General features: G+C 45.2%; 1 protein-coding gene across 4 annotated transcripts; it reads right to left on the bottom strand.

Annotated features, from left to right (window-relative positions):
- Positions 1-452: 452 nt before the first annotated feature.
- Positions 453-22,603, bottom strand: LOC130107353 (autism susceptibility gene 2 protein-like). 4 transcript variants are annotated; one of them, XM_056273923.1, is made up of 13 exons: positions 22,197-22,603; positions 21,307-21,566; positions 19,206-19,366; positions 15,107-15,157; positions 14,783-14,878; positions 12,335-12,406; positions 10,624-10,653; positions 10,375-10,446; positions 8,518-8,650; positions 6,057-6,134; positions 4,601-4,684; positions 3,491-3,755; positions 453-2,956 (listed from the first exon to the last, which is right to left on the bottom strand). In XM_056273923.1, exons 2-13 carry the CDS (start codon positions 21,398-21,400, stop codon positions 1,654-1,656), a joined length of 2,439 nt encoding a protein of 812 aa, XP_056129898.1. In that variant the 5' UTR covers positions 21,401-21,566; positions 22,197-22,603; the 3' UTR covers positions 453-1,653. The 4 variants fall into 4 exon arrangements, with proteins under 4 accessions (XP_056129898.1, XP_056129881.1, XP_056129891.1 ...); XM_056273906.1 differs by lacking the exon at positions 19,206-19,366 and adding an exon at positions 18,778-19,028; XM_056273916.1 differs by lacking the exons at positions 4,601-4,684; positions 19,206-19,366 and adding an exon at positions 18,778-19,028 and having other exon boundaries at positions 6,051-6,134.
- Between the last annotated feature and the right edge of the window lie 3,580 nt (positions 22,604-26,183).

Below are 26,183 nucleotides of genomic sequence, written 5' to 3'. Positions count from 1 at the left end.
AATGAGTCCAGACCGCAGGTCAATATTTCGCTGGGCTGCCAGTCAATACCGGTTACCTGCAACACAAACATGCAAAACCTGCTTTCTTACAAAATCAATGTCCTATTAGTCCCACCCTCTATTGCCATGCCCCAATTATATTGATCCCCTCTGGAGAGTTCTGCAGCCCATGTATGACAAATTACAGTCAAATGATCTGGGGGCTTAGGTCAAACCAGCCAAATCTGTTACCTTCTTCATTTCAAAGTAATAACTATATGAGACGAGCAAATAATGTAACGCTGGCAAGCTGAGGCCCAAGCAGCATAGGCTGTCGGCAAAAACTCTCACTCCCTGGTATTTATACATTATTGGTAAAACAACATTTGACCATGTGGGCCTGGGATACAGACAAATTCACAAGATGGATTGGGCACAAAAAAAAAAAGTACAGCAAAATGAGCAACAAATGTCAGACATTAGGTCCAAACTTTATTCTTTATGTTTTAAACCATGAATGTTTTTTTCCATTTTTTGCACGCCTAAAACTCTACTTGTTTTGTATACAAGAGTCTAAGAAAAACAACTGCACAACACCACAAGGTTGACAGAGAAAGTCCAATTGCCGCCCTCATAAATGTCCTTCTTTTCTCTCTGGGGCTGTATGCTTCTGGTCCAGTCTGTGACCTAGAAGTTTTTAAGGTTTAATATTTCATCATTTGCCATTAGCAAATAAACAGGTTAATCCAAGTTCCTCTCAGTGTTGCCAGTATCCTCACGCTGCTCCAGGTGGCCTCTCCTTTCTTTTGTGCTGCTTTGCATAGATTGCAGATGATCTTTATAGGCCCCGTTAATATACCGTCCCTCCATGCTTCTCCTACACCGGCAAGGCTCGTCTGTTACCATGGTTTTTATCAGGGTAGTGGTTCTCATGTTTGATTTAATTTTGTTTTTCTAGAAACATTTAAAAAGCCTAATAAATTTACATGGTAATTTTGCAGTGAAGGAATATCAACAAGTTATTTACACAAGTTTTCTTTACAGAGACCCAACAAAGACCTCATAATATATATTTATCTGCATATCTCAAAGGCAAAACAAATGAAAGAAACAAACCAGTAATGTAACATTGTACATTGTTAAGGGTATCATGGTACCATGAGATTCAGTTACTGCTGAGAGGCTTGAAATCAAAATCCAGTCTTTGCAGTGGATCATAATGGATATGCCTCACAATCAACTGGGATTTAATTGGATAGAGAGTGACTCATTCACAAAATACATAAAATTCATAAAAATGATAACCTATACATGGAACAAGGGTAGGAAATGTACAAACTCATTTTGGGTTCTCTTTTAGCACAAAACCAAAGAAAAAAAAACTGGATTAATATATTAATAATTATCAAATATTTAAGTCGGATATTAACATACACATACTTGTGTTTTCTTAACCGACATAATTCAATGTCCAGTCCACTGAAAATACAGTTGTGGTATGTGCTTCAACAGCTTCACACACCTTTTACTTTGTACAATCATACCATTTTTCAGGGACCTTTTGCTCTTCTCTGGTGAAAAGCAGTGCATTTTGTTCTTAATAACATAACAAATCAGGGAAATTTGGGCTTGTGAGTGCATCACGTAAGCGCTCGCGTCCTTTCATTTAGGAAGCTACCGTGCCTCTACTTCTTTGGGGTTGCGGGATGGGGAATAATCCCGGGGGTCCTGGGTGGTGAGGGGGGTAGTCCTCCGGGGTGAAGCCGGCCTGGCACTGCCTGCAGGCACAAGGGGAGGGGGTGCGCTAAGTGCGGCGGTGGGAGGTGTTCTATTTAGAAGGCCGTTGTGTCCTGTGGATGGGCTGAGTCTGGGGTAGGGCATACCACCCAGTGGGGGCATAAACGGGGGCATGTGGGGCAGGTGGCCCTCCATGGGAGACTGGTGTAGCTGGTGGAGACGCGCCCGGTCCAGCTCCTCCCGGAGGTGGAGGCGCTCCCGCTCCTCCGCCTGTTGCCGCATCCGCTCGTGCTCCCTGCGCACCTCCAGCAGGTGTTCATGGTGCGAGTAGTCGTGCGCCTCCCTCTCACGATACGCCCGCTCCTGCTCATACACAATAGGGAAGCGGTGCCCCTGCTCGGCCCGCAGCTGGAAGTCCATGCGGCGCTGCAGGTCCAGGCTGCGGTAGGCTTCTCTCAGAGGGTCCCAGGGAAAAGCTGGATGCGGCAGGCGTTCCCTTCCCGCTGCCAGAGGGCTTACCCCCATGAAAGGAGCCATACGGGCTCGGTCCAGCACATTCAGACTTCCCATCTGGTGCATGGCGCTCATGGAGAGGGGCAGGGAGTGGGCCATTGGGACCCCGTGCAGGCTTGGAGCAGGGATCTCACTTCCACGTGGGGAGGGTGGGGGAGCATGTTGAGACACAGGGTGATGGTGGTGAGGAGGATGTATGGGTTGACTGGTGGGCACTGGGGGTGCTTGGGCTAATGGCTGAGTGGCTGGTTCAGAACTCACCACCATCACCTCCTGCTCCTCCTTCCGCTCCTCCTTGATCTTCATGTCATTCTTAACCTTGTGAAGGAGATCCCCAGAAAGGGGCTCTTTCCTCTCACTGTCCTTGAGTATGGGTGGGGGCCCACCTGCAATCTTCATGCCCTGTTCATTAATCACTGCCTTCGAGTACGGAGAAGGAGAGCGGTGCACAGGTTTGATGGAGTCTTCGATGGGTCTCCTTTCCATGGCCTCTTTGCTGGGCGAACGACTCTCCTTCACCTTGATATCTCCCAGTAGGGAGGACTCTCGGTGGCGCTCCAGCAGCTCTTTCTCAGCCTCACGGACCCGGTCCACGCTGCTGCTGTGGTGGCGGCCTGAATCGCTAGAGTTCTGGCTGTTGGAACGGATCAGGTTGCTGATCTGGTAGCTTACTGGCGCTGAGGCGGGTGATGAACGGTTGGAGTGGCGGTTACGGTCCACTGAATCCCTGTGGTGACAGTCAAAAAAAAAAGCAGCTTAGTCAGTACACACTGAGATGTGTAGGCTGTACAAGGTGTGCTAATGTAATCATGTACGGATGTGCTGCTGAAGATAACCGTGTCCGATACTGTATTTTGATTTCATATATGTGTATACTTATTGTGTTTGTGAGGTGACTTGTCACCAATATCTCCTCGGGGATCTATAAAGTTTATCTCGCCACATTTTGAAATAAGACAGCACAGGTAAAACCAGTATAAAACATTAATCTTCTGAACCAATTTCATCCCAAAACAATCTCATTAAGTCAATAGAAAATGGATTTCAAACCAGACTACAATCAAAATAATTATGATTATGCTCATATTAATAACCTGCTTAGAAAGCCAAATGGTTTGGGTTTACTGTACAAAGACATGTCAGGCGATTAGTTAGGTTGCCAATAACTTTTAATGGTGCTCCTATCACCATTTACTGGGGGGGGGGGCACTCCTCCATTCTGGTAGGTTTATTTGAAATCTAGTTCAAACTAACAACTAACCTGTCTTTATCCTTCTCTTCTTTTCCAATGGATGAGTCTCTCTTCTCTCGCTCCCTTTCCCTCTCTCTTTCTCGTTCCTTCTCTCGTTCCCGCTCGTGGCTGTTGGCCGAGCTGCTTCTGTCCCCCTCTACGGATTTGGGCCACTGGGGCGGGGTGGGGAAAGATGGCGGAGTGCGGTGCAGTCTGTTCCAGGTGTCATGGTGAGGGCTGCCAAAGCCCGACAACCCTCCGGGCCCTTCCTTAGGGCCAAACACACTGTTGGAACCTGGGGGAGAGGAGACAGGAAGACAGGCTGTAAGTTAACTGGGCCCAGACCTTATGGACACAAAAGATGAGTGGTAACTGAGGAGAAGAGGGGAAAAAGGGAAGCAAAATAAATAAATAAATAAATAAATAAATAAAAACTAAAAAAACAACAAAAGCTGCTTTTGTCTTTATCTCCTGAGGATCTCTCACTGAAGCACTGCATTCAAAGACCAGTTTGAGGTTAAATGCCTCCCATTCACTTCTCTTGATTCTCAGGGCCCTTTTTCACCAGTTGGGAGGGGGAGGGGGGTCAAATGTCCTCAGAGAGTGAGGGTTGTGGAAAGCCAGGAAGGCCTTAGCATTTTGTGGCGTGTCTTAATTCGCTCACATCCACCTAACAACACGGTGACTGATTTGGCAAGAGAGGAATAGCAGAAGTAGAAAGACAAGAGAGAGAAAGACAGAGATAGGGTTGGAGGAGAGAGAGACAAAGCCCTCTGTGATGGTGTGAAGGCGGTTTGAAGAATAATTAATAGATTAATAGTTACCAAACAGTGGGCTAGGGAGTGCGTGTTGGCAGTAGTGCTGCCAGATTAAAGCCACACTATCGGGGCTGGGCTTGGAGGGATGAGGAGGAGGGGAGAGGAGGCGAAAAGGGGGATGCGGTGCTGCGCTATGCTGCCTGGCCTGTTGGGCTTCCCTGGGCTAGAGCTGCTTTGGCATAGAAAGCGAAGCTAAGTGCCTTGATTTCATTCCTCCTGGCTCTCCCTGTGGTCTAACGCTGAGCTGCTCTGCTTCTGTATGCCGGCCACGGGGGCCAGAACAGGGGGGAGAGGGCTGGAGGAGGAGGGGGCCGGCGCTTACCAAGCGAGGGGTTGCCTAATCCTCCGAAGGCACTGCTTGAAAGGTTGCCGAGGCCACCAAATGTACTGGAGCGACTGAAAGGATCTGCAAAATGCCAAACAGGGATTAGCAAAAGGGGGGCTGGCAACAGTAGACCACCCCCTACCCACCTACCCATTCCACTCAGCTTTTCTCTTACAAGCGGAGCTGTGGTTTTAGTGCTGCCACCCCTAGCTCTCTGCCTGATAATCCTACAATAGGCGTACCGGACGTTGGACGCACTCCCACCAACTGAGGTGGAGCATAGCGCCCCTGACCCTGCTGTGGCTAGGGGAGCTGTACTGCCTGATGGGAAAATGAGTTTTGGACTGTTGGAGCTGAGCTGGAAATGGACATCAGCTGAACAAAGGAAGCTGAGGGGGTAGGTAAATTCGGAACCGCTATCTAACATGATTGGAGCATCAGTGTCTGCTGGGCTCTACCAAGACAGGCGGGTGCCACTCATACATAGATACACTAAAGTCTCAAAATTAGATAAAAATATATATTGACTGAGGATGAGAAAACATTCACTCATAACATGCAAGTATATAGCAGATTTTTAAGAAAAAAAATGCTTCAGGGAAACACAGAGACCTACCTACAGATTAAGATTTGAGGATTTCTAACAATGTCATGAACGCAGCACTGTGGCTTGTCAATATATCAGAAAAGACAACAACTGGTAAATCTTTCTTTCTTCACACTTGAATTCCCTGGACAGGATTTCCCCCCTAAATCTTTCTCCTCTAGGCACAGTGTGTTTATAAGCTCAAATTGGATTGACTCAAGGGCTTACCCCGTGAAATCACCTTGCTCCTCCAAACTCAAACAATGTTTCAGATGGAACGGACAGAGGGAAAAAAACCCTATTATTCTGTCTATGAAAGACAAGCTCAACCAAAAACCCATAGAAAACATGGCATCAAGGTAACATGTCATATTTTCTGTGGCCATCTGCCTAGCTCTCAAAGTAATATGAAAAGAGACAGGGGTGGTGAGTTGTAAAATAGCAAGAGAAAAACCTTTTTTTCTGAACAAAAGGAGGGATGAAAAACAGAGCTGGAGATTGGAAATACTAGGCCAGCAGTGTCCTTCTCCATCAGCTCAGACGGGGTTATTCAATGCTACGTTTTATGATTCACAAGGGCTGATTTTATGGCTGCTTTGCTTGCCACAACCATGAAGAAAGCCTCAGTTTAAGAGGTGGGGCAACAGGATGGCAACACGAGCCAACTAAATTCCATATTAAACTTCAAACCAAGCTCGGCTCAAAACCATGGACACCTACTCTTCAGCAAAACGGTCAAATTACACCTTGGTGACTCATAATGTATTTGGGATACGAGTGGAATAAACAGAGAGGCAGAGAAAGGGAGAGAGAAGGGGAGGGAGGGGGATATAAAAAAAATGTGAAGGTGGGGTTACTTACACCTACCTGCCAAATGGCTGGGAGGCAGGAAGCCGCTGGGGTGGGGGGCAGCACCATAAGGGGAGGAGGTGGGATGGCCAGAGCCTAAGGGAGAAGAGAGTCCTTGTAAATCAGCAACAGTCGAAAAGCCTAACTTAAAACAACAACCCAAAAACCCCCTTTTGACCTTGACATTGGCTGCGACTCTAAACGGTGGACAGGGCAGCTTCCTTTAACGGCAAACACGTACACTACCGTTCAAAAGTTTGGGATCACCCAAACAATTTTGTGTTTTCCATGAAAAGTCACACTTATTCACCACCATATGTTGTGAAATGAATAGAAAATAGAGTCAAGACATTGACAAGGTTAGAAATAATGATTTGTATTTGAAATAAGATTTTTTTTACATCAAACTTTGCTTTCGTCAAAGAATCCTCCATTTGCAGCAATTACAGCATTGCAGACCTTTGGCATTCTAGCTGTTAATTTGTTGAGGTAATCTGGAGAAATTGCACCCCACGCTTCCAGAAGCAGCTCCCACAAGTTGGATTGGTTGGATGGGCACTTCTTGCGTACCATACGGTCAAGCTGCTCCCACAACAGCTCAATGGGGTTCAGATCTGGTGACTGCGCTGGCCACTCCATTACCGATAGAATACCAGCTGCCTGCTTCTGCTCTAAATAGTTCTTGCACAATTTGGAGGTGTGTTTAGGGTCATTGTCCTGTTGTAGGATGAAATTGGCTCCAATCAAGCGCTGTCCACTGGGTATGGCATGGCGTTGCAAAATGGAGTGATAGCCTTCCTTATTCAGAATCCCTTTTACCCTGTACAAATCTCCCACCTTACCAGCACCAAAGCAACCCCAGACCATCACATTACCTCCACCATGCTTAACAGATGGCGTCAGGCATTCTTCCAGCATCTTTTCATTTGTTCTGCGTCTCACAAACGTTCTTCTTTGTGATCCAAACACCTCAAACTTGGATTCATCCGTCCACAACACTTTTTTCCAGTCTTCCTCTGTCCAATGTCTGTGTTCTTTTGCCCATCTTAATCTTTTTCTTTTATTGGTCAGTCTCAGATATGGCTTTTTCTTTGCCACTCTGCCCTGAAGCCCAGAATCCCGCAGCCGCCTCTTCACTGTAGATGTTGACACTGGTGTTTTGCGGGTACTATTTAATGAAGATGCCAGTTGGGGACCTGTGAGGCGTCTGTTTCTCAAACTAGAGACTCTAATGTACTTATCTTCTTGCTCAGTTGTGCAACGCGGCCTCCCACTTCTTTTTCTACTCTGGTTAGAGCCTGTTTGTGCTGTCCTCTGAAGGGAGTAGTACACACCGGTGTAGGAAATCTTCAATTTCTTAGCAATTTCTCGCATGGAATAGCCTTCATTTCTAAGAACAAGAATAGACTGTCGAGTTTCAGATGAAAGTTCTCTTTTTCTGGCCATTTTGAGCGTTTAATTGACCTCACAAATGTGATGCTCCAGAAACCCAATCTGCTCAAAGGAAGGTCAGTTTTGTAGCTTCTGTAACGAGCTAAACTGTTTTCAGATGTGTGAACATGATTGCACAAGGGTTTTCTAATCATCACTTAGCCTTCTGAGCCAATGAGCAAACACATTGTACCATTAGAACACTGGAGTGATAGTTGCTTGAAATGGGCCTCTATACACCTATGTAGATATTGCACCAAAAACCAGACATTTGCAGCTAGAATAGTCATTTACCACATTAGCAATGTATAGAGTGTATTTCTTTAAAGTTAAGACTAGTTTAAAGTTATCTTCATTGAAAAATACAGTGCTTTTCCTTCAAAAATATGGACATTTCAATGTGATCCCAAACTTTTGAACGGTAGTGTACATTTGCAAACTAAATTAGCCATTGGAGGGGAGATTAAAACTGCACAAATTAGCAACTTATATCTTCATTTCAGTTGGTTGTGATTTTGTGTGTGTGTGTGTGTGCGTCTCAGCTGCTTTTCAAGGTCAGTTATTGACTGCACAAAAGCTGCCCTCTTTTACAAAACAGCACTGCCTCCCTCCATATTTCATGAAATGTTAATGAAATAACCAATTATACATGTCTGTGACACAAAACAGCATAATTACTGGTTAAAGGCCAGTCGCTTCACTGTCGCCCTCAAACACAGGGCAAATCAGTCAATTACTGGATTCACACTGAAGTCATCCATATTCATACACATATCTGCCTCCCTCAACTAGCAAAACATTTAATATTACAATTTATGTAACATAAGAGACCAAACCTAAAAAAGAATCATGCAGTTTTTTTATTCAGCTTTGAGAAAAGAATATTTTTCACACACAGCCATACATTTAATAGGTTGTTTGCATTTTAAGAAAAGCACTATTGGATAGCTTTGACCACATATGCATTTTTCAACAATTTGTTTGAGAAGTAGTGTTTTTGTGAGAGCCGCACCCCCGCCCTGAATGTAAGTGGAATGACCTCACTGACCTGTGGAGGAGAAGAGGGGTCGCGCCAGGTCATGGGGATACGGGAACCCTGGAAAGACTCCTGGGGCTGGGGGTCGACTAAACAGGTCCAGCTTCCCATTCATGTCCAGTTTGTGAGGATCCAGCTGCATTTGCTACAAAAGAGAGAGATAAATAGATAGACAGAGAGAGAGAGTAATAGAGAGACATGGAAATAGAGATAGAGAGAGAAAAGACAGATAGATAGATCAATAGATAGACAGAGAGAGAGATAGATAGAGAGAGATGATAGAGAGAGAGAGAGAGAGAGAGAGAGAGAGAGAGAGAGAGAGAGAGAGAGAGAGAGAGAGAGAATAATAAAGTGGGTTAGTAAGCATTGGATGACGACACCACTTCCACACACCAGAGTCGGAGGTCTTATCCTCAGCTTAGCCGGGTGACAGAACAGAGGCAGACCGGCACATTAACAATGACTCTACGTCTCTGATCTTGGCCCGCCGTGTCATAATAAAATATATGCAAGCCTGATTAGCGGCACTTGAAGTCTTAGAGACAAGGGTGAGCGGCTGACATGGGACGGACACCGTGTGGCGTTGGCTGCATACTGAGATCCCATTGCTTAATATCCTTTTTTAATGAAAGGAATTGTTGGCAATGGGGATGACGGTGTTCTGTCCCTGTGTAACCTAAGATTAAGGTTCTACAAAGACTTGCTGAGGAAAGTCTATATTTTTTCATTGACTATTAAATGACTAATAGTGCTGTTTCTATTATTTACATGTCTCTGTCTATTATCATAGAATCTCATTTCTAGTTTTTTTTCCCTCCCATTGTTCCTCAGTTGATTTTGATGCAGCCCATCACATTGTGGCTTACTTTAAGCATCAGTTGAGACTCATGCAGGACTCCAGACTCAAGTAAAAAGGTTTTTGGTTGGCGTCACACAACTAAACCGACTGACGGTGGCTACAGTCAGGTTAAACATCAACAGTGATATGATCAAAAAGAATTAGGCAATGGGTCAAATGTAAATTGGAGTAAGTGGTCATTCTGGATTAGTGATTTGAGCGTCCTGTCTGAAATCGGGTATTTCTGAAGTACGACTCTTGTCGAGTTATAAATCTACAGGTCAGTGTGCCCAGACTGGATGAGAAGGAACTCATAACTACCTATAACTAAATGAAATGATAGTTTACATGACAAAGATACCTTAACACCTGCTTTCACTTAGTTTCAGGAACTATTTCTCCACAAATAAAAAAAAAAAAAAAAACAAAACAAAAAAACAAAACAAATCCCAACAAAACAAAATAAAAAATAGCTATCTACACCACTTCTGGTTGATCGGGTAGTTTTTAAAAATATGTGTTTGTCACTTTGAAACCAAGTGAAAGGCATTTTATGACGTAACTTTTTGCTTTGGGTTTTTTTGACTAATGCATCAGTTTATTGCAATATTAACTCCAGTACGTAATTTTAGCATTTAACAATCCAGTTTGACGTTAAGGGCTTTTTAGGGTCATAGTGACGGCAGATGTGAATGGAGAAGAGACTGACTCAGTCTCATCAAAATAAATCATACTGAAGAGAATCCAAACTGCAGCTTAGTATTTTATGTCTTGAGTAGTTAAAATTTTAGAAACCCGGCTATTTTTTTTGGCTCCACTTGTGGGGAAAAATAGTGCTATTTGAACAAAGCTAAATGCAACCATATTGTCACATTCTGGGCTTCTATTATGCAGTCAGGGAATGTATTATTTGGGTCATTTTACTTAAAGTCTATTAACAGCAAACCCGACCGAAAAAAAAAGAAGATAATTTTCTACTTAATTTGATGACTGTGGGAATCCTGCAAGATCTAACCTTGAAGCTGACCCACCTTCATTTTCTGCTGGTGGTGGTAAATTTGCCATGCAATCTGGACATGCACTGCACACCACTTGCCAGGTTTCTGAGAATTAGAGAGAGAGAGACAGTGGGTAACCTACTGGCCTTGTAACGGTGAGCTGACAATGGCTCTAGCAGGATTTTTAATTCTAATGAATGTAAGACTCTTTTGATCAGTTTTTTTTTTGCAGTCCTTCGAAAAGGACACCATTTAAAGGAACCAGATGAGACAATAACTTACTCTGACAGATGACCTGAAAGGATCTGTTATCTAGAAGGGAAGAGAAAGACACATAATCATCACAATCATCACCTTCAATGACCATAACAACATCAACCGTATGCAGCCCTGCCTACCTTAGCTGTAAGAACGTGGCCATGATAGATACAGGTTAAAGGATAATTAGGTTTTTGTTTTTTTTAAACCCGTGTCTTATTTTCTGTTTTTGGATCCACCCCCCCTTTTTCTCCCCAATTTTACCTGGCCAATCACCCCGCTCTCTGAGACGTCCCGGATGCTGCTCCAGCCCCTCTGCCGATCAGGGGAGGGCTGCAGACTACCACATGTCTCCTTCGATACATGTGGTGTCACCAGCCGCTTCTTTTCACCTGATAGTGAGGAGTTTCACCAGGTGGACGTAGTGCGTGGGAGGATCACGCTACTCCCCACAGTTCCCCCTCCCCCCTGAACAGGCGCCCCAACTGACCAGAGGAGGCGCTAGTGCAGCGACCAGGACACATACCCACATCTGGCTTCCCATCCGTAGACACGGCCAATTGTGTCTGTAGGGACGCCCGACCAAACCAGAGGTAACACGGGGATTTGAAATGGCGACCCCTGTGTTGGTAGGTCGCGGAATAGACCGCTATGCTACCCAGACGCTCGCTGTGTCTTAAACGGAAGCTGTGGCAACCCCTAACGGGAGCAGCCAAAAGTAGTAGTAGTAGTAGATCATTTAACACACCATCTTCATTGTTGAAATGTTGGAAATGGGAGCACCACTAGACATGTCTTTGCAAAAAAAAAAAAAAACAAAAACAAAACAAAAACCTAGTGCCTCAGTTAAACTGTTTACATGATTTAGTTCACGAGGATTTGGATTTTACACAACAGCTTATGTAATGTTGAGCCACATACACTGTAAACAAAATTGTGTGCATGCATGAATACATTCAATAGTTACAGGCTGGTGAGTCCAGCCTACAACAAGTTGAACCTGGAAGTAGCTCAGCAACGCAATCGACCATCGGTAATATTTCAGGTGACAACTTTTTACTTGCACTTTCGTTTTCACTTCAATATATGTGGTTTAGATACTTGGTTTAAATTGGACTTGTTGAAACATGTCTGACGTTTCGGTTTACTTGTCCTATAGGACAATGTTGTAAAGATGTCCAGCAGTGGTCCCATATCCACAATCTCTACAAAGATAAGTAAAATCACATCATAACCAATATAAACTATGGTAAAAAAAACGACAAAACAAAGATAAAACCCAGGTTGTAAAAACATGTAATTATCCTTTAAGAGGTTTCATTCTCTCTGTCGTTCCATGGGGAACAGATAACTCCATTACCACCATGTTGAGTGGAAGTAAAACCACCACAATAGCAATTAGGTTGCTCAATTCCCCATTTAGGGCGACCCACCCTAGGACTATATGTGCCAGTGTTATTGTAAGACACTTTGGAGTACCCACAATATTAAATTCTACTGCATTTTAGAAGCTCTTCACACAATGCGTACTCAGGATTTGTTGTCTTTGTGTACCCCTCTGAGGCAGACATATTCTTTAACCAGTGGAAGGAGTGCAGGACGATCTGCCCCGAGCCTGGTTTCATCTGCCTCATCGAGAAAGACTGGTGTGGCCTCCGTAACCAGCAGGCAGCCCTGCGGCTTTACATTTTGTGACTGGTGTTGTAGTTTGAATACTTATAAGCCTGAGGCTTACCCGTGGATCCTTCTGTAGGAGTGTGTGAGGTACTGCCCCCGGACGAGACGCGACATCAATGGGATTGGATGCCTGTGAGAGAAAGTGATAGAGAGAGAAATAAAGAGAAAGATGGCATAAGAGAGAGAGAGAGAGAGAGAGAGAGAGAGAGAGAGAGAGAGAGAGAGAGAGAGAGAGAGAGAGAGAGAGAGAGAGAGAAGAATTAGATAGAAACAGTGAAAGAGTTATAATTTTTTTCCCCAGATGTGACGCATCTCATGAACCTCGCTTCTAAATCACGTACTCACAAATTGACATTTAGTCTTACGTTTAGCCGTACGATCTGTGTAGATTCGGGGGTGGCGACACCTCTAAAAGTGTTTGAGAGTGAGTGTGTCTAAAAATACATGGCGTTGTAAGATGTTAAAGATTTGCATCTTTTTTTATTCAATTAACATGAATATTCCTCATCAGTATGAAAATTGGATAAATCTATTTCCCCCCCATACTCCCACTGCTATTCTCTCTTAGCTTCTCCCTTGTATTCTATCACTTGGTATTTCCCATGCAGTTTCATTCAAGGTAGGATTTCCCAGAAACATCGACGCAAATAAGACATGCTATATCATCTTCAACATGCTCAAACAAATTAATTAAGTTTCCTTCATTAATCCCCTTGGGGAAATTCAGGGACTGCAAACTAACCCATCCTAGCTGTGATCTGTGTAGTTAGGAGCAGTGAGCCTTCATGCTGAGCCCGGGGACCAACTCCAGTTCTTTTCCCTTTGCCTTGGTCAGGGGCACAGGCAGGAGTACTAACCCTAACATCCATGTCTTTTTGATGGTGGGGGAAACCGGAGCACCCGGAGAAAACCCACCGCGGACACAGGGAGACCATGCAACCGCCACACAGAGGACAACCTCGGATGACCCCCAAGGTTGAACAACCCCAAGGTTTGAACCCAGGAGCTTCGTGCTGTGAGGCGACGATGCTAACCACTGGGCCACTGTGCCACCAAAATCAGTCTTTTGACAGAAGTTTTTAAGTGTTTCTGTTGTGGCAGCTTTTCTGAGTGGTTGGTCAGCTAAAAACATGATTTGTCTGGTGCAAAAGCATCTATTTTACAACGTCAAGCATCCAATCAGAATACGATGGAAATAATATGTGACAGTAGCAACTTAGCTGAAAATGTGCAGTTAATACTAGACTTGCTTCCAATTACAAATTTAAGACAATGATCCTGTATTGTTCTGTTCACAGCAAAGTTACACAACCATTGTGCTTTACATGTGTGACACTGTGTGTCCTAGTTGTTCTAACACAAAGCATTATGCATACGGTTTGATCCAAACCTGACGATGGACATTGATCCAACGCACTGCGAGATCCTCCCCCTCGTAATGCCAGTATCAGTAAAGCCCCCATGACAGTCACCAACACTATAGTGCCCAAAACCTTATCTAGTGCTACTTGGCTGACGTCAAAAGAAATGCTCCATAGGTACCTTGGCTGTGAAGGAAGTCTTTGGAGCCCAAGCGTTGATATACAAGGACTCGGAGAAGGGACTTCATCCCTGTCAACTCAACGGCAACCACCTATCACCCCCCAGTCTCACTTTAAGAAAAGCTAGCGGGGGCTTTAGACACATAAGAGCAGGCTCTACCGTGTTCCTCTAACCATCTGGAGAGGCCTTTCACAAAAGGGCCCCTCCATGACAGAGCCCGCTGGGAATAAGGCCAGCAGATTTAGGCCAGCTTTGATTAGTGGCTTACACTGGGTCATAGCTGCTGGGCATCTGCCAGACAACCCCCCGCCCTGCGCACACGCACACACATACACACACACATACACACACATATCCTCCCTCCTTTTCTCCTCTCTCCACCTAGATTGTCACATACTGGCCTTATCTTGCTCAGCATGGCCCCGACATGGCTCTCAACCGAGTGGCACAGAACAGTTCTGGTCCAGGTTCAGACCCAGCTGGCTCGGAAACCTTGTTTGCCTAGCCCATTATAAGGAAAAAAGGAGCTCAGAGCCTTGAGATTTATCAGGGCCCCCATTTCCCTCCTCAGTGCAGCTGCTGCTGCTGCCACTGCCCCTATGGCCTGAATGTTAAGTAAGGCTCTGGTGCTATTCATGCCACCTCTAATGCTGGGTTCTTTTCCCGGGTGAATCGGCAAGAGGGGGTGGGGGGGTTGCTAGTAAGATTCTGTGTGAAAGCGTGTTAGTGTGTGCTTAATAAGGTAGGGAACTCAGTGTGTCCTTGTGTATGTGTATGTGTGTGCATGGGCTGCGTGCATGTTTGTTTGTATTTGGCTGCGTGGCTTGGTGTGTGTATGCAAGTGTGTGTGCTCATATTTTTGTGAGTTCCCAGAGACAGTGAAGCGATTTTGTGTATGAGTGGTGTGTCAATGCGCATGCCTGACTTAAGAGTGTGTGGGTGTGGGTAAGGATCTGGGGCTAACCTTGGGCTGGAAAGCTCCTTGCAGCGAGCTGAAGGGTCCTGAGTGTGGGAGCAGCGGGGGCATGCCTGGCATGGTGGGGGGGTAGGAGGGGAAGAACTGGGAGGAAAGAGGGAGGAGACAACAAAAAAAAAGAACTTTAAAAAACAAACAAACAACAACAAAAAACAACAACGTGAAATGAAACATGAGGGGCTTACACACCAACCAACACTTCAGCCCCCCCACCACACACACACACAAAGTTCTCCTGGCAGTGTTCAAATGTCAATATTTGAGTTGCTAAAATGTAAGTTAACCCGGTTCGATGGAGTAGGTTGGACTCACGTTTGAATGTCTGATGAATGGATTGTCCAGTTTGGGCGTGTATTTGTCAAACTGAAAGAGAAAGGCGAGAGAAGCACATTAGCAAAACAAAAATCAAAAATGTTTTGTTTACAAATGCGAACTTTATGAAGAAAGCCTGCAATCTGTCATTATTTCTACATGCAAAAGTGAAACCTGACTGTCAGCCGTTGAAGCCTGCTGTAAACACAGTTGTGATGCAGCATGTTGTGTAATGAGCCCTGGAAAGCAGCTGGCTCGCACTAGTTGGGGCTTTGGTTCAAATGCATGGACAGATAATAACTATATGACTCCTCGAAAGGGCTGTCAAAATGAGGACAGTTTGCATGATCTTCCAATTATGCATAAGGGGTGGGTGGCTTTTGGATGTGTTGGCTTGGATCAGGAACACGGCCCGTTAGAGACCAGACAGTGAATCATGTTTCTATTAACTGGACAGTTTACAGCAATGTTAATCTAACTGCCTGTGACTGCTACAGGATTTTTATTTTTAAAAATAGGACCTGGTGGTATAGAGGGAGTGCCTTGTTTTATTTTGTTTTAGGAACCCAACCTTCAGAAGAAATTCACCGCCCTGAACAGTCAAATTTTCAAGTAATATTACAAAAATACCATATCACACAGTATATGAAGTCTATCTTTTTATACTTGAAACTGAACTGGGTAGACTACATGTTTGATGATTAGAAGCTAACTTGGATCAGCTCAGCATGAAGCTGATCCACACCGAAGAGGCAGAACTAATGTAATGAAATGTCTTTTGTTTTTCTTGTGGCAGGACCTACGGCTGACATAATGACATGTGGAACTGAGTGTACAAAACCTCTAGCGCTATATGAAACCCGGTCTCTGATCGCAGCCTCAACACATGGGAATCTGTTTGGTAAACTGAGAGGGAAGGGATAGAGCGAGAAAACCCAGAATGTTCTCCTATGTATGAATAGAGACTTTGTACATCTGCATGTAAGCCAATACTGCCTCTCTATTTGGGAACAGGCTAATTGCATCTGACAGTAACATATTCCTATTCCGTAAATACACAAACCATTTGCAGGTACTTTTTGCGAGTGTTTTTACAAAGCCCTCCTGGCAGGGGTTTTGGGTTTACATAAAACAGGAAAATGAGTGGGTATGAATCAGTGTTTGTGTTTGCATGTGTGTGTGTGTATGCGTGTGCATGTGTGTGTGTGTGTGTCCTGCATCATGGGCGGGAGGGATGCGGTCTCTGGCTGGCCTAGTTGCTTGTTGAGAGATGCGGTTTGGTTCAGGGGCCCTCCAGTGAAGCAGGGCCATTCACATCTGCACACAAAATGGCAGTGGTGGTGGTGTTGGCGGCCCTGCTTGCGGGCGATAATGGGCCCAAATCAAACACAGACAGTCTATTGAGGGAAAATGCCAAGCCAGCTTCTGATCTCATTAAACAGCTTCTCTGCTTTCTGAAGGCCTGGCCTGTTTAATGTCTGACACTATAAGAGGGATATTGGCCCCTTTATGGCCTTGTAAAAAAAAAAACTCAGCCTTTGTAATTTATGGTCCCTGTCAGAGTTTTATAGTAAACAGCTTTGACTAATTAAAATTCAATACTTCTTCTCATAACAATTAAGGATATTCCTTGTCCAAAGACATGGCAGGGGAGACATGGGGATCGAGGGTGGGGGTTGAGAAAGATACTCACTGTTGCCATTTGGCAAGCCAGCTGCTTGAGGGCATTGAACAATAAACAAATACAGAGGCTTCATAATTTCATTAATTACAGCCATTAGCCAAGGGCTGTTACATAGTTGAAATGACACGGGGCGTCTGGAAAGCAGGAGAGAGTAAGCAAAAATGAGTGAGAGTGTGATGAGAGACAGAGAGAGAGAGAGGCAGACAGACAGACAGACAGACAGAGAGAGAGAAAGAGAGAGAGAGAGAGAGAGAGAGAGAGAGAGAGAGAGAGAGAGAGAGAGAGAGAGAGAGAGAGAGAGAGAGAGAGAGAGAGAGAGAGAGAGAGAGAGAGAGAGAGAGAAAGAGAGGCTGTGGTAAATGGGTATATCTGATTTGCCCTTCATGACAAGAGAATGTCAACAAGCATAACATCAACATTACTCCTGCCTCTTTAAGCGAGAGGAAAACAGCAGTGTTATTGAAGGAAGGGAAGAGAGAAGGTGTAAATTAAATCAGGACATCATTTGAAAAAAAAAGACATATTAGGATCAATCTAAAATCCCATTGTAAAAAAAAAAAGAACACAAACAAAAGAAGAGAGATGGGGGGGTATCCGCGGTAGGCTGCATAACACTAGCATTAGCAAGATGAGGAAAATCACCACTTTCATCTTCAGAGACAGGCTGTGTAAAGAATGTGGGCCATGTCAGGAGAGCACAGCAGAGGTAGAAATCGCACGTCGAGCCATCTAAATAGTCTCCATACTTATCTGAGACCGAGCCATAAATAGCAGAGCTTTGATTTCTAATGTACAGGATGAGGATAATCTTAGAGGGGCCCCATAATGGGCCCGCAGGCTCTTAATCAAAGGTCATGACAAGATGGATTAGATCTATTAGACTAATGCCAAAACGCTACAAATGGGACTCCTGTCTGAATCGCCTGTTATAGATTGCTGTCCATGTCAAATGATGGATGAATAGTCATAACGTCCCCCCTTTTTTTTCCCGGCCTGTATTAATCTAAGGGCTGCCGGTATTTCCCCCCCGGCAGCCTGGCACAAGAAAAAGCACGGAAGCAATTAGAGACATTATCAAAACAGTTTGCAGTGATGTCATCGCCCTTTTATCTGCCATGAAGTCATCCAGCTCCGACTTCAAGGCTCGGGAATTTGTCACAAGCAATTATGAGAGTTGGTCGTCCGTCAAGCTGCACGTGCGCACACGCGCACACACACAAACACACACACACATACAGGAAGGATTGCATTAGCATGGTTCCAAAACACACAAAAGCACACACAGATCTGTGTGACAGCAGCACGGGTGTCCTTTGTGAGCAGGCAAATGAGAATATTCAAAACCGATTCAAAATACACCCATAACAAAACAAAATAAAACTCTGCCTTCGGACATTGCCCCAGCTGTTTCCTGGATGTCAAGTTTGGAAAAAAGATGAATATTTAAATCAACAGCACTTATGTGGGATTGTTTAGCTGAACCTGATATCCCAAGCCAAGGCTGGGAGAAAGGTGAGGGGCTTATTGGTATGTGATGCTCATGTGCCTTTAGCAGCAATACAAAACTGCACGGTGGCTTCTCATGTCAGGTGTAGGAAACCATCTGTGTGTTTGGTCATGCCTCTGAACCCTGGGACCAAGCAGTATGCATTTCAAACCCCAAAAAAACAAGTATGTAGTGCTAATGATTTGTCTGCAGAGGGGCGATGGCAGACGGTAGGCCACATCTGCCCGCAATCTGTCCTCACGCTCCCAGCCTCTCATCAGCTCTTAAACTAAGAGCAACGATCAAAATGGAGAGAAGTCAATGAACCTCATTTACTTTTGAAAGGGGAGGAGGTCTTCTATCAGGGGGCTGGGGTTGGGGGGGGGCATCCTAATTTTAGTTTGGGTAAAGAAAAAGGGGGAAAGTTAGCTAAGAGGTAGAGGTGTGGTGGTGGTGGTGGGGGGTTGGTGGGAGGTACGGGAGCTTTTTACTTATCCTCACATTTCTGGCTTGGGTACGCACCATGGGGGGTGCGGTGGGCGGGGTGAGGATGGCGGCCGGGGGCAGACTGGCGGGGAAGGGCGTGAAGGTGTGCTGGTGGGTGTGTTGGTGCTGGTGCATGTGCTGGTGTTGGTGAAACTCAGCCCTCAGGAGTGACACGGGGGCCAGTGGCGAGGCGGATGGCCCCCGGCCCCGCTCTGAACTCTGAACCAGGAAGCGGTTGTTCAACTCCTGCCTCAGGAGATCATGCTCTGCAAGAAAGGAGAGCGAGAAAAAAAAGGGGTGGGGGTGGGGGAGGAGGGATGGAGGGAGGGGGGAAGGGTGGCGGTGGTGGGAGAGACACAAGGAAAAAAAAAAAAAGAAAAAAAAAGAGGCACGAGCGCCCAGTCAGTCTTCACAACAAGGATAGAAGAAAAGAAAATAGTCACCTGGCATTCTCTGTTTCTCCAGCTCATGCTGTGAGGGTTTTCTACGTGGGGACTCATTGGTGGTGGTAAGAGAGTTGCCTGTGACAATGTGCCAATCAGAATCCCCGAATGAGGCTGGCAATACATGATTGGTTGGTTGAATGATATCAACAGGCTGGTATCTAAAGACAAGAGAGAACCAAGAGTCATCCCAGCAGAAAACACACACACACACACATATACACACACACACACACACTCTTTCCCCATCAGAAAGTCATTGAGTAACTGGCCTACTTCTAAACACAGTTTGAAGACATCCATCATTACTGGAGACGTGTTTCATGCACTGTGGTCAAACTACTTCTTACTTTTCTTTTTACTACTTTTTCTTGGTCTTGAAAGACCTGTTGTGATGTTCTGACCACATCAGTCTTCTACAGGAGAGTGTATGACAGGTGTCAGCAGTAGGGTGAAGATGTCTCCAGATGTGATGATTGTCCCTGTATTTTTTGATGTGTTTGCAGTAAAGCATCCAATTTTTTTTTTACCTCTTAGACCCTCCTCCAGCAACACCAACATCGTATTTTAAAGTGAAATTTTGCTGCTAATAATCTGCACATCCAGTTAAGTGTTGGTGGTCTACCTCGCCAATCAGTCCTGCAGTTCCTACCACCATAGACTGACATCAATGGATGGCAGAAGTAAGCCAGTTTGGTATCGCTGGCTACAGGAATACAAACAACACTAACAAGTATTGTTTACATGTAGAAATGCCACTGCTCTGATTAATCAATGGATATAAATTGAAAGTTGGTGAACTTTTCCTTTAAGGTCTTAGTTAGTGTGAATACAGACAGTTGTGTGCTTAAAGCATTGGTACTCCATTGCACAGAGTCAAAATAACTCACTTCTGGTCGGCGTCTCTACGGACACAATTGGCTGGTTTGCAGTTGGGAAGCCGGATGTGGATGTGTCCTGGCTGCTGCACTAGCGCCTCCTCTGGTCGGTCAGGGTGCCTGTTTAGGGGGGAGGCCGCCGATACATGTGGCATCGCCAGCCGCTTATTTTCACCTGACAGTGAGGAGTTTCGCCAAGGGGGACATTGCGCGTGGGAGGTTCATGCTATTCCCACCAGTTCCCCCTCCGAACAGCCGCCCTGACCGACCAGAGAAGGTGCTAGTGCAGCGACCAGGACACATACCCACATCCAGCTTCCCACCTGTAGACACGGCCAATTGTGTCTGTAGGGATGCCCAACCAACCTGGAGGTAACACGGGGATTCGAACCAACGATCCCTGTGTTGGTAAGCAACGGAATAGACTGCCACGCTACCTGGACACCCCATAAAACCCAATCATTTGACTACTACAATAGCTAACTGGTTTGATAACATTTATACTCTGTTCTTATGACTCTGTCGAAGTTATCTTGGTTTTACAAGTCATACTTTACAAAGTTCGAGGACTTACAATCCCAAAAAAGCAAAATGTAATAAATGTGTTCACTTACCAGTTCAGTGAATCATAACAGAACACAACACAAGTTACAGGGCCATGTAATATGTATTATCTGTTATCGAAATCAGTCATATTATCAACTACTTAGCAATAAATCTCTGAATCTCCTGGTATACATCAGCATAGTGACATTTCATGCAGTTATAAATATGGGATTGTTTTTCTTATGTTAGAATTGTAATATTTAACAGTAATAAAGCTTGAATCAGCTTCAGATTTGGCACATTTTGATCAGACCATAGGGACAATTCTGGTAGAGTTCATCATATGTAATTACACAGACTGTTAAGTAGCCTGAGTGTAAAAGGAAAATCTGACACATTGAGTCCCTGTAAAAGTGAGACAGTGGATAGGCTGTGATAAATCAATTATCCTCTAATACAGGCTAGAGAAGTCGGGCTGAAAGTTTGGATAAAGATGTCTTCATTATTGATAGAGAGATATCCTTATCTGCAACTGCAACTTTGTTAAATGCTACAAAGAAATAATTAATAATTCACCAAACAGATGATGATTATCACTGATTACCGCCTATCAGCGACACTAGAGACTGGACTGAAACTGTAGGTATTTGTCCAGAGTGCCCTACGGGTGGTGTTACCTGGGTATGGAGTGCCAGCAGGGTGCCCGGGGACCACTAAACTGTTGGTGGGTAAGGTCGGCGGTGGCGGCAGTGTGGCAGGGGTTGCAAACATGGCCGGATGGCGATGGGCCGGGCTCCTTAGCGAAGAATAGTGCGAGGTAGAGAGGTTGGCGATGGACAGGGGCAGGGCGGGGGTCGAAGACGGCAGCCCGCTGAGGTGGTGGTGAGGGGATGGGGGCAGGTGGTGTTTGGGAAGGCTGACGGGGCTGCTGTTGTGGCTAGAGGAGGGCAGAAGAATGCAAGAATGAGCAAAGTTAATATGTTCCAGTAAATCATTAGCATGACTACTATTTGCAATTTGTTGAGCTGAGTTCAGCTGTATTAATACTTTGTTTTGCACTCATGCTTTGACAGTGGAGAAATGATTGTGACAATCGGGCTCAAACTGAACCCAAGAGAGGGGTGGGTGGGGAAGAGAAGAAAGAAGTGAGCAAGCGCTACATTTGAATGTTTACAGGAATTATCAACAGTAAATCTGAAAACTGGTTATTGCATATTTGTGCTTTGTAAAATCAATGTCTGCCTGAAGACAGTGTGGATATCAGGTAGATTACACAAGTTTTTATTTTAATGCTTACTGCACAAGACCGAGAAATATTAAAGCATGAAGGGAGTATAGACAAATCCTAAATCTTGATCCATTTCTTAACACAAAATGAGAGGCATTAATATGAATAACAGATACCCGCATACTAGGCTGCTGCAACACTTTGAGCTTTATTGGTCTTTATTCTGCATACCTCAGGAGAGCAATTTAAGTTAAAATGTTGTAAAGTGAACCAAAAACAGCATTAATCCAGTGCGTGGGTATCTTATTTTTACTTTTCCAGACACAGAAATAAACTTACCCAATGTCTTGGAGGCTGTTGTACAGAGGGTGATGCACCTGGTTGATGATTGGCCGACTGTGGTGCTGGGTGGGCGGGAGCACCCGGGGCTCCTGGTGGGGGTGGGGGTGTGGGTGTGGGTGAGGAGGGTGGGGGTGGGGGTGGGGTGGAGCCCTCAGCAGGGGAGGGGTGGGGACAGGGGGTGGAGGCTGCTGCTCCTTCTTGACACCGAGAGGAGGCGGGGAGGGGAGGCGTGCCCTGGGTGGCTCTGGGGGGGCCGCCGCTGCTGCGGGGGCTGGGGAGCCCGTAGGGGCAGAGGCTGGGGTGGGGCTGGGCACGGGAGGCGCAAAGGACACCTCGCTGTTGCTCTGCTCCTGGCTTCGCTGGAGTCCTGAGACTTTGGCTGAGCTACAAGTCTTGGACTCAGGACTCTCATTCGTTGGCACACCTAAGGACACAGCAAACAAGTGGAAATCGTCAGAGTTTTTGAAACCTGCCTGCAAAAACTCCTGAGCCACCAACTGATCATTAACCATTTCAGGCATTGCACTGTCTCCTAGTTGCATGATGCAAAAGGTAATTGAGAAAAGACCAGAGAAAGAACGCTGTGTGTGCACTGTGTATCCAGAAGACAAAGCTTGGTTAATGATGCAAAATGGTGCAAAACGTCCTACCCCTTTATTGTTGCCCAAATGTCTTCGGCCCAAAGTTTCCCCCCTTTTCCACTCTCTAGGTTTCATTAAGTGTTTAATCAGGTCATTTTCATGCTTCACTGTAATCAGATGATCCAATTTCTGCCAGTGATCCAGTCAGTATGAATAAATCACAGCTAATTAAAGTTAAATGTCGGCCCCTATTCAGGGCTTTGCTAGGCACACAATCTGGCATAAAATAATTATGTTTCAATTGTGTATGGAAGAGAGATCATGGCCCCTTATCATGGCCTCTTTGCCACTATGCCTTTCTCTCGTCTCTCCCAGATCTTTCAGTGGATTTGGAAAATTGCAGAGAGCACTTTGAACCCTGCCAATTCATCTTAACCCATTCATCAGGGGTTCAGTCACAAAACAATAAGCTTTTATAACCAGCACTCTACTAAACAGCGACTTTTCAAAGCTTAGCCTGTTGCAGTTTAATGACTGCAACTACAAAACGCTGCACTATTTAACTGGAAGAGGCAGAAAATACTGAATCTCGACATTTTTCATTTACAATGAATCTCGAAGCACTTGATGGGATGATGAAAACCCATCTGCTCTCAAACTTGGAAATGGCAAGGATGGGCTTTTAAAAACGGGAGTTTCAGAAAGCGGTGCTGCAGCAACCGCTCCAGCTGAAATGGTACAGCAGCTTCTGAACCTATCAAAGCCACCGGCGGCAGAATCCACTCAAGTTCAGAAACATCACATGCATATCACATGGATCAGAAAAGGAAGTTTGCACATGGAGTGAGTCAAATAGAGACCGAGGAAGAGAAAAGGCAGCATGGTGGTTAATGGGGCTCTCTAAGAGGCTCTAATCTTTGGATGAGATGCAGTAGGACTTCAGTCAAAAGGCTTACTAGCGCCTCAATTAAAAAAAGCTGCATGGGTGCTCTCGGCGGTAACAAGAATGAGAAGGGCCCGGAGCTGCTGTCAAACCAGCGAGAGAGCTCAGCACGTAGCCCACTAATGGAATATCCAGTCCCTATTAACAGCCTGCTTAATCTTTCAAGAATCCTAACACCCATAAAAAAGGCCAATAAAAAAAGGCAGAGTGGAGATTTTTTAAAATGTACCCCCCCCCTTTTTTTTTTACGGGAGAACTGGGGCAGGCTGAGGTGTCACGATTTTCAAATGAATTCTGGTGTCTGGGTGTATATAGACTCATGGATTTATAGGGGTCTGGAATACAGATTAGAGTGTCAGGTCCTTGTCTTTGTGAGCAGGAGGGAAAAAAAAGAGAGGGAGAGATAGAGAGGGAGAGGGAGAAAGGAAAAAGAGATAGGCAGAAACAGGGAAAGAAAAAAAAACCCAGACCCAGGGAGGCAAATATCCACAGCCGAAATGTCGCCCTTGGCTGTTGTTGCCGTGGTAACCTGTTCTCTCAGACACAATGTGCAGCGAATGATGGTGTTGGAAGTCTTGCTACAGCCACTAGAAGATAGAGAGGGGCTTCTAATACTAATACTGCGAGCCTGGGCACAGTGAGCAGTGGGTTATCTTAATGATGATTCTAATGGGCTGTAATGGAGGCAGGGAGGTATCAGCACAGCCAGCCCATCCCTCATTAAAATCCCTCTGCCAGCTAAAACCCACACACGCACACACACACACAATAAATGCAAAATTCTATTCTTACAAACCAGTGTGGGGTCATTTTTGTCCACACACACACACTTCATTTAATGACAGGCAGAGGAATGTGAATGGAGTCTGGCCAAGTTCATTTAAGAAAGTAGGTTATGTAATTTTGATTATTCCCGTGTCTTGGAACTGACGGCGACATGTTAGCACAGATGGCTCTCACGACGTTTTGTTGTTACCCAAGTAGACACACTGTTGTGGTGTGATAGCGCTGTTTAAACTGCAGGTGTTTCAGCGTGCTCATCAGTGAAACTAAACACATGCTGCCAAAAACAGTGAACAACTAACTAAAAGAGCACTGCATCGCTAAGGTTAAGCATACTAACCGAAAAATAGCATGTTTTTCACAATTTCTGGGGTTTTTTTTTCCTCCAAGGAGCAGCTTTTTTGTAAATATAAACAACACAGAGATAATGAGATGACAGGGATGCCTCCCTGACATATTAGCACAGGGTATGTGTATGTAGGAAAATGACTCCTGGTTTCAACAAACAGCATCTCCTTCACCACAAAAACCTCGCATCTGTCAAATGGAGTTCCAAGTGTTTCGACAAACTGTCAAAACAGACATTATTTTATTCTTGATTTTTCCCCCTTTGGGATATGGAACACACACTATATGTGTTGAAAAACCAGGTAAGTGTTTGGCAGCCATGTGAAGCAAATGTCATACAAATGTTTGTTAAAAAAAAAAAAGAAGAAAAAAAGATTCACCAGAAAGGCCTGCACAGCAAACCTGACCAGATGGTGTGAGTGAGGCAGGTTGGAGGGCTGCCCACCCCTCCTGTTAGCTGGGTTAGTGCACCAGCGGGACAGGGACAATCCCTTGGAGGGTGTTGGCAGGCCTGCTCACCAGATGACATGTCATCCAACTATTGATCTTTTTATAGTCTTTCCTGTGGCCCTGCTCATTCATGGGATTTGGGCATGCCCTGGGAGCATGTGGCGTGGTGCTATGGCAAGATGGTGTCAGCGGCGGCGGCAGCGGGGGGTGGAGAGAGGAACACGGAGAAGGAGTGGCTGGAAGTAAGCCGGCAGACAGACGGCAGGGCCACTGGAATATGTGCCTGATGACTGATGTGTCCAGCGGGGACGAGGGGTGAGCACGGTGTCGCTGCACAGCTGTTCCTGCCTCTGATATCCTTCACATGTGACCCCGTTTGTCCCTGTGAAACATCTGGAGAGCTGGCACTCATCTGCTCCCCTGTGGCCTCTGTACAGACAGATGGGTGAGCTTGGAAGGGCTCGGAAAAGTCTAGAAAGGTTTGGCTCCGGGGTGAGGTGACTGCCATCAACCAGGGGAAGTTGGTAAAAGATGAGGTGGCTCCTCACTGTCATCATTATGTCCTGCTAAATGATGGGCTAATATCTAATGAGGGTTAGATGTTCAGCATCTCAACATGTGCTATGTCCGATAAACAAGATGGACTTTCTCCAAAAATACGAGAATCAAGTCAAGTGGTCAACTACTAATTGAAACGGATGTCTGTAGCTGTTGCTCAATAATTTCCCCTTTACAATCAGATGCCTTGACATTATGGCAAGGCTGCAAATGTGTGGCCTATAAAATGCACTGTCACTTTAAATCCACATTTTCCCTTTTAACCACTTAAATGCAGATACACGTCTGGCCACCTGCAAATGAACATGACAACCTCATGAA

Source organism: Lampris incognitus, chromosome 1, assembly GCF_029633865.1.
Source record: "Lampris incognitus isolate fLamInc1 chromosome 1, fLamInc1.hap2, whole genome shotgun sequence".
Taxonomy (NCBI): Eukaryota; Metazoa; Chordata; class Actinopteri; order Lampriformes; family Lampridae; genus Lampris; species Lampris incognitus.
This window is presented reverse-complemented; position numbering and strand designations above follow the sequence as displayed.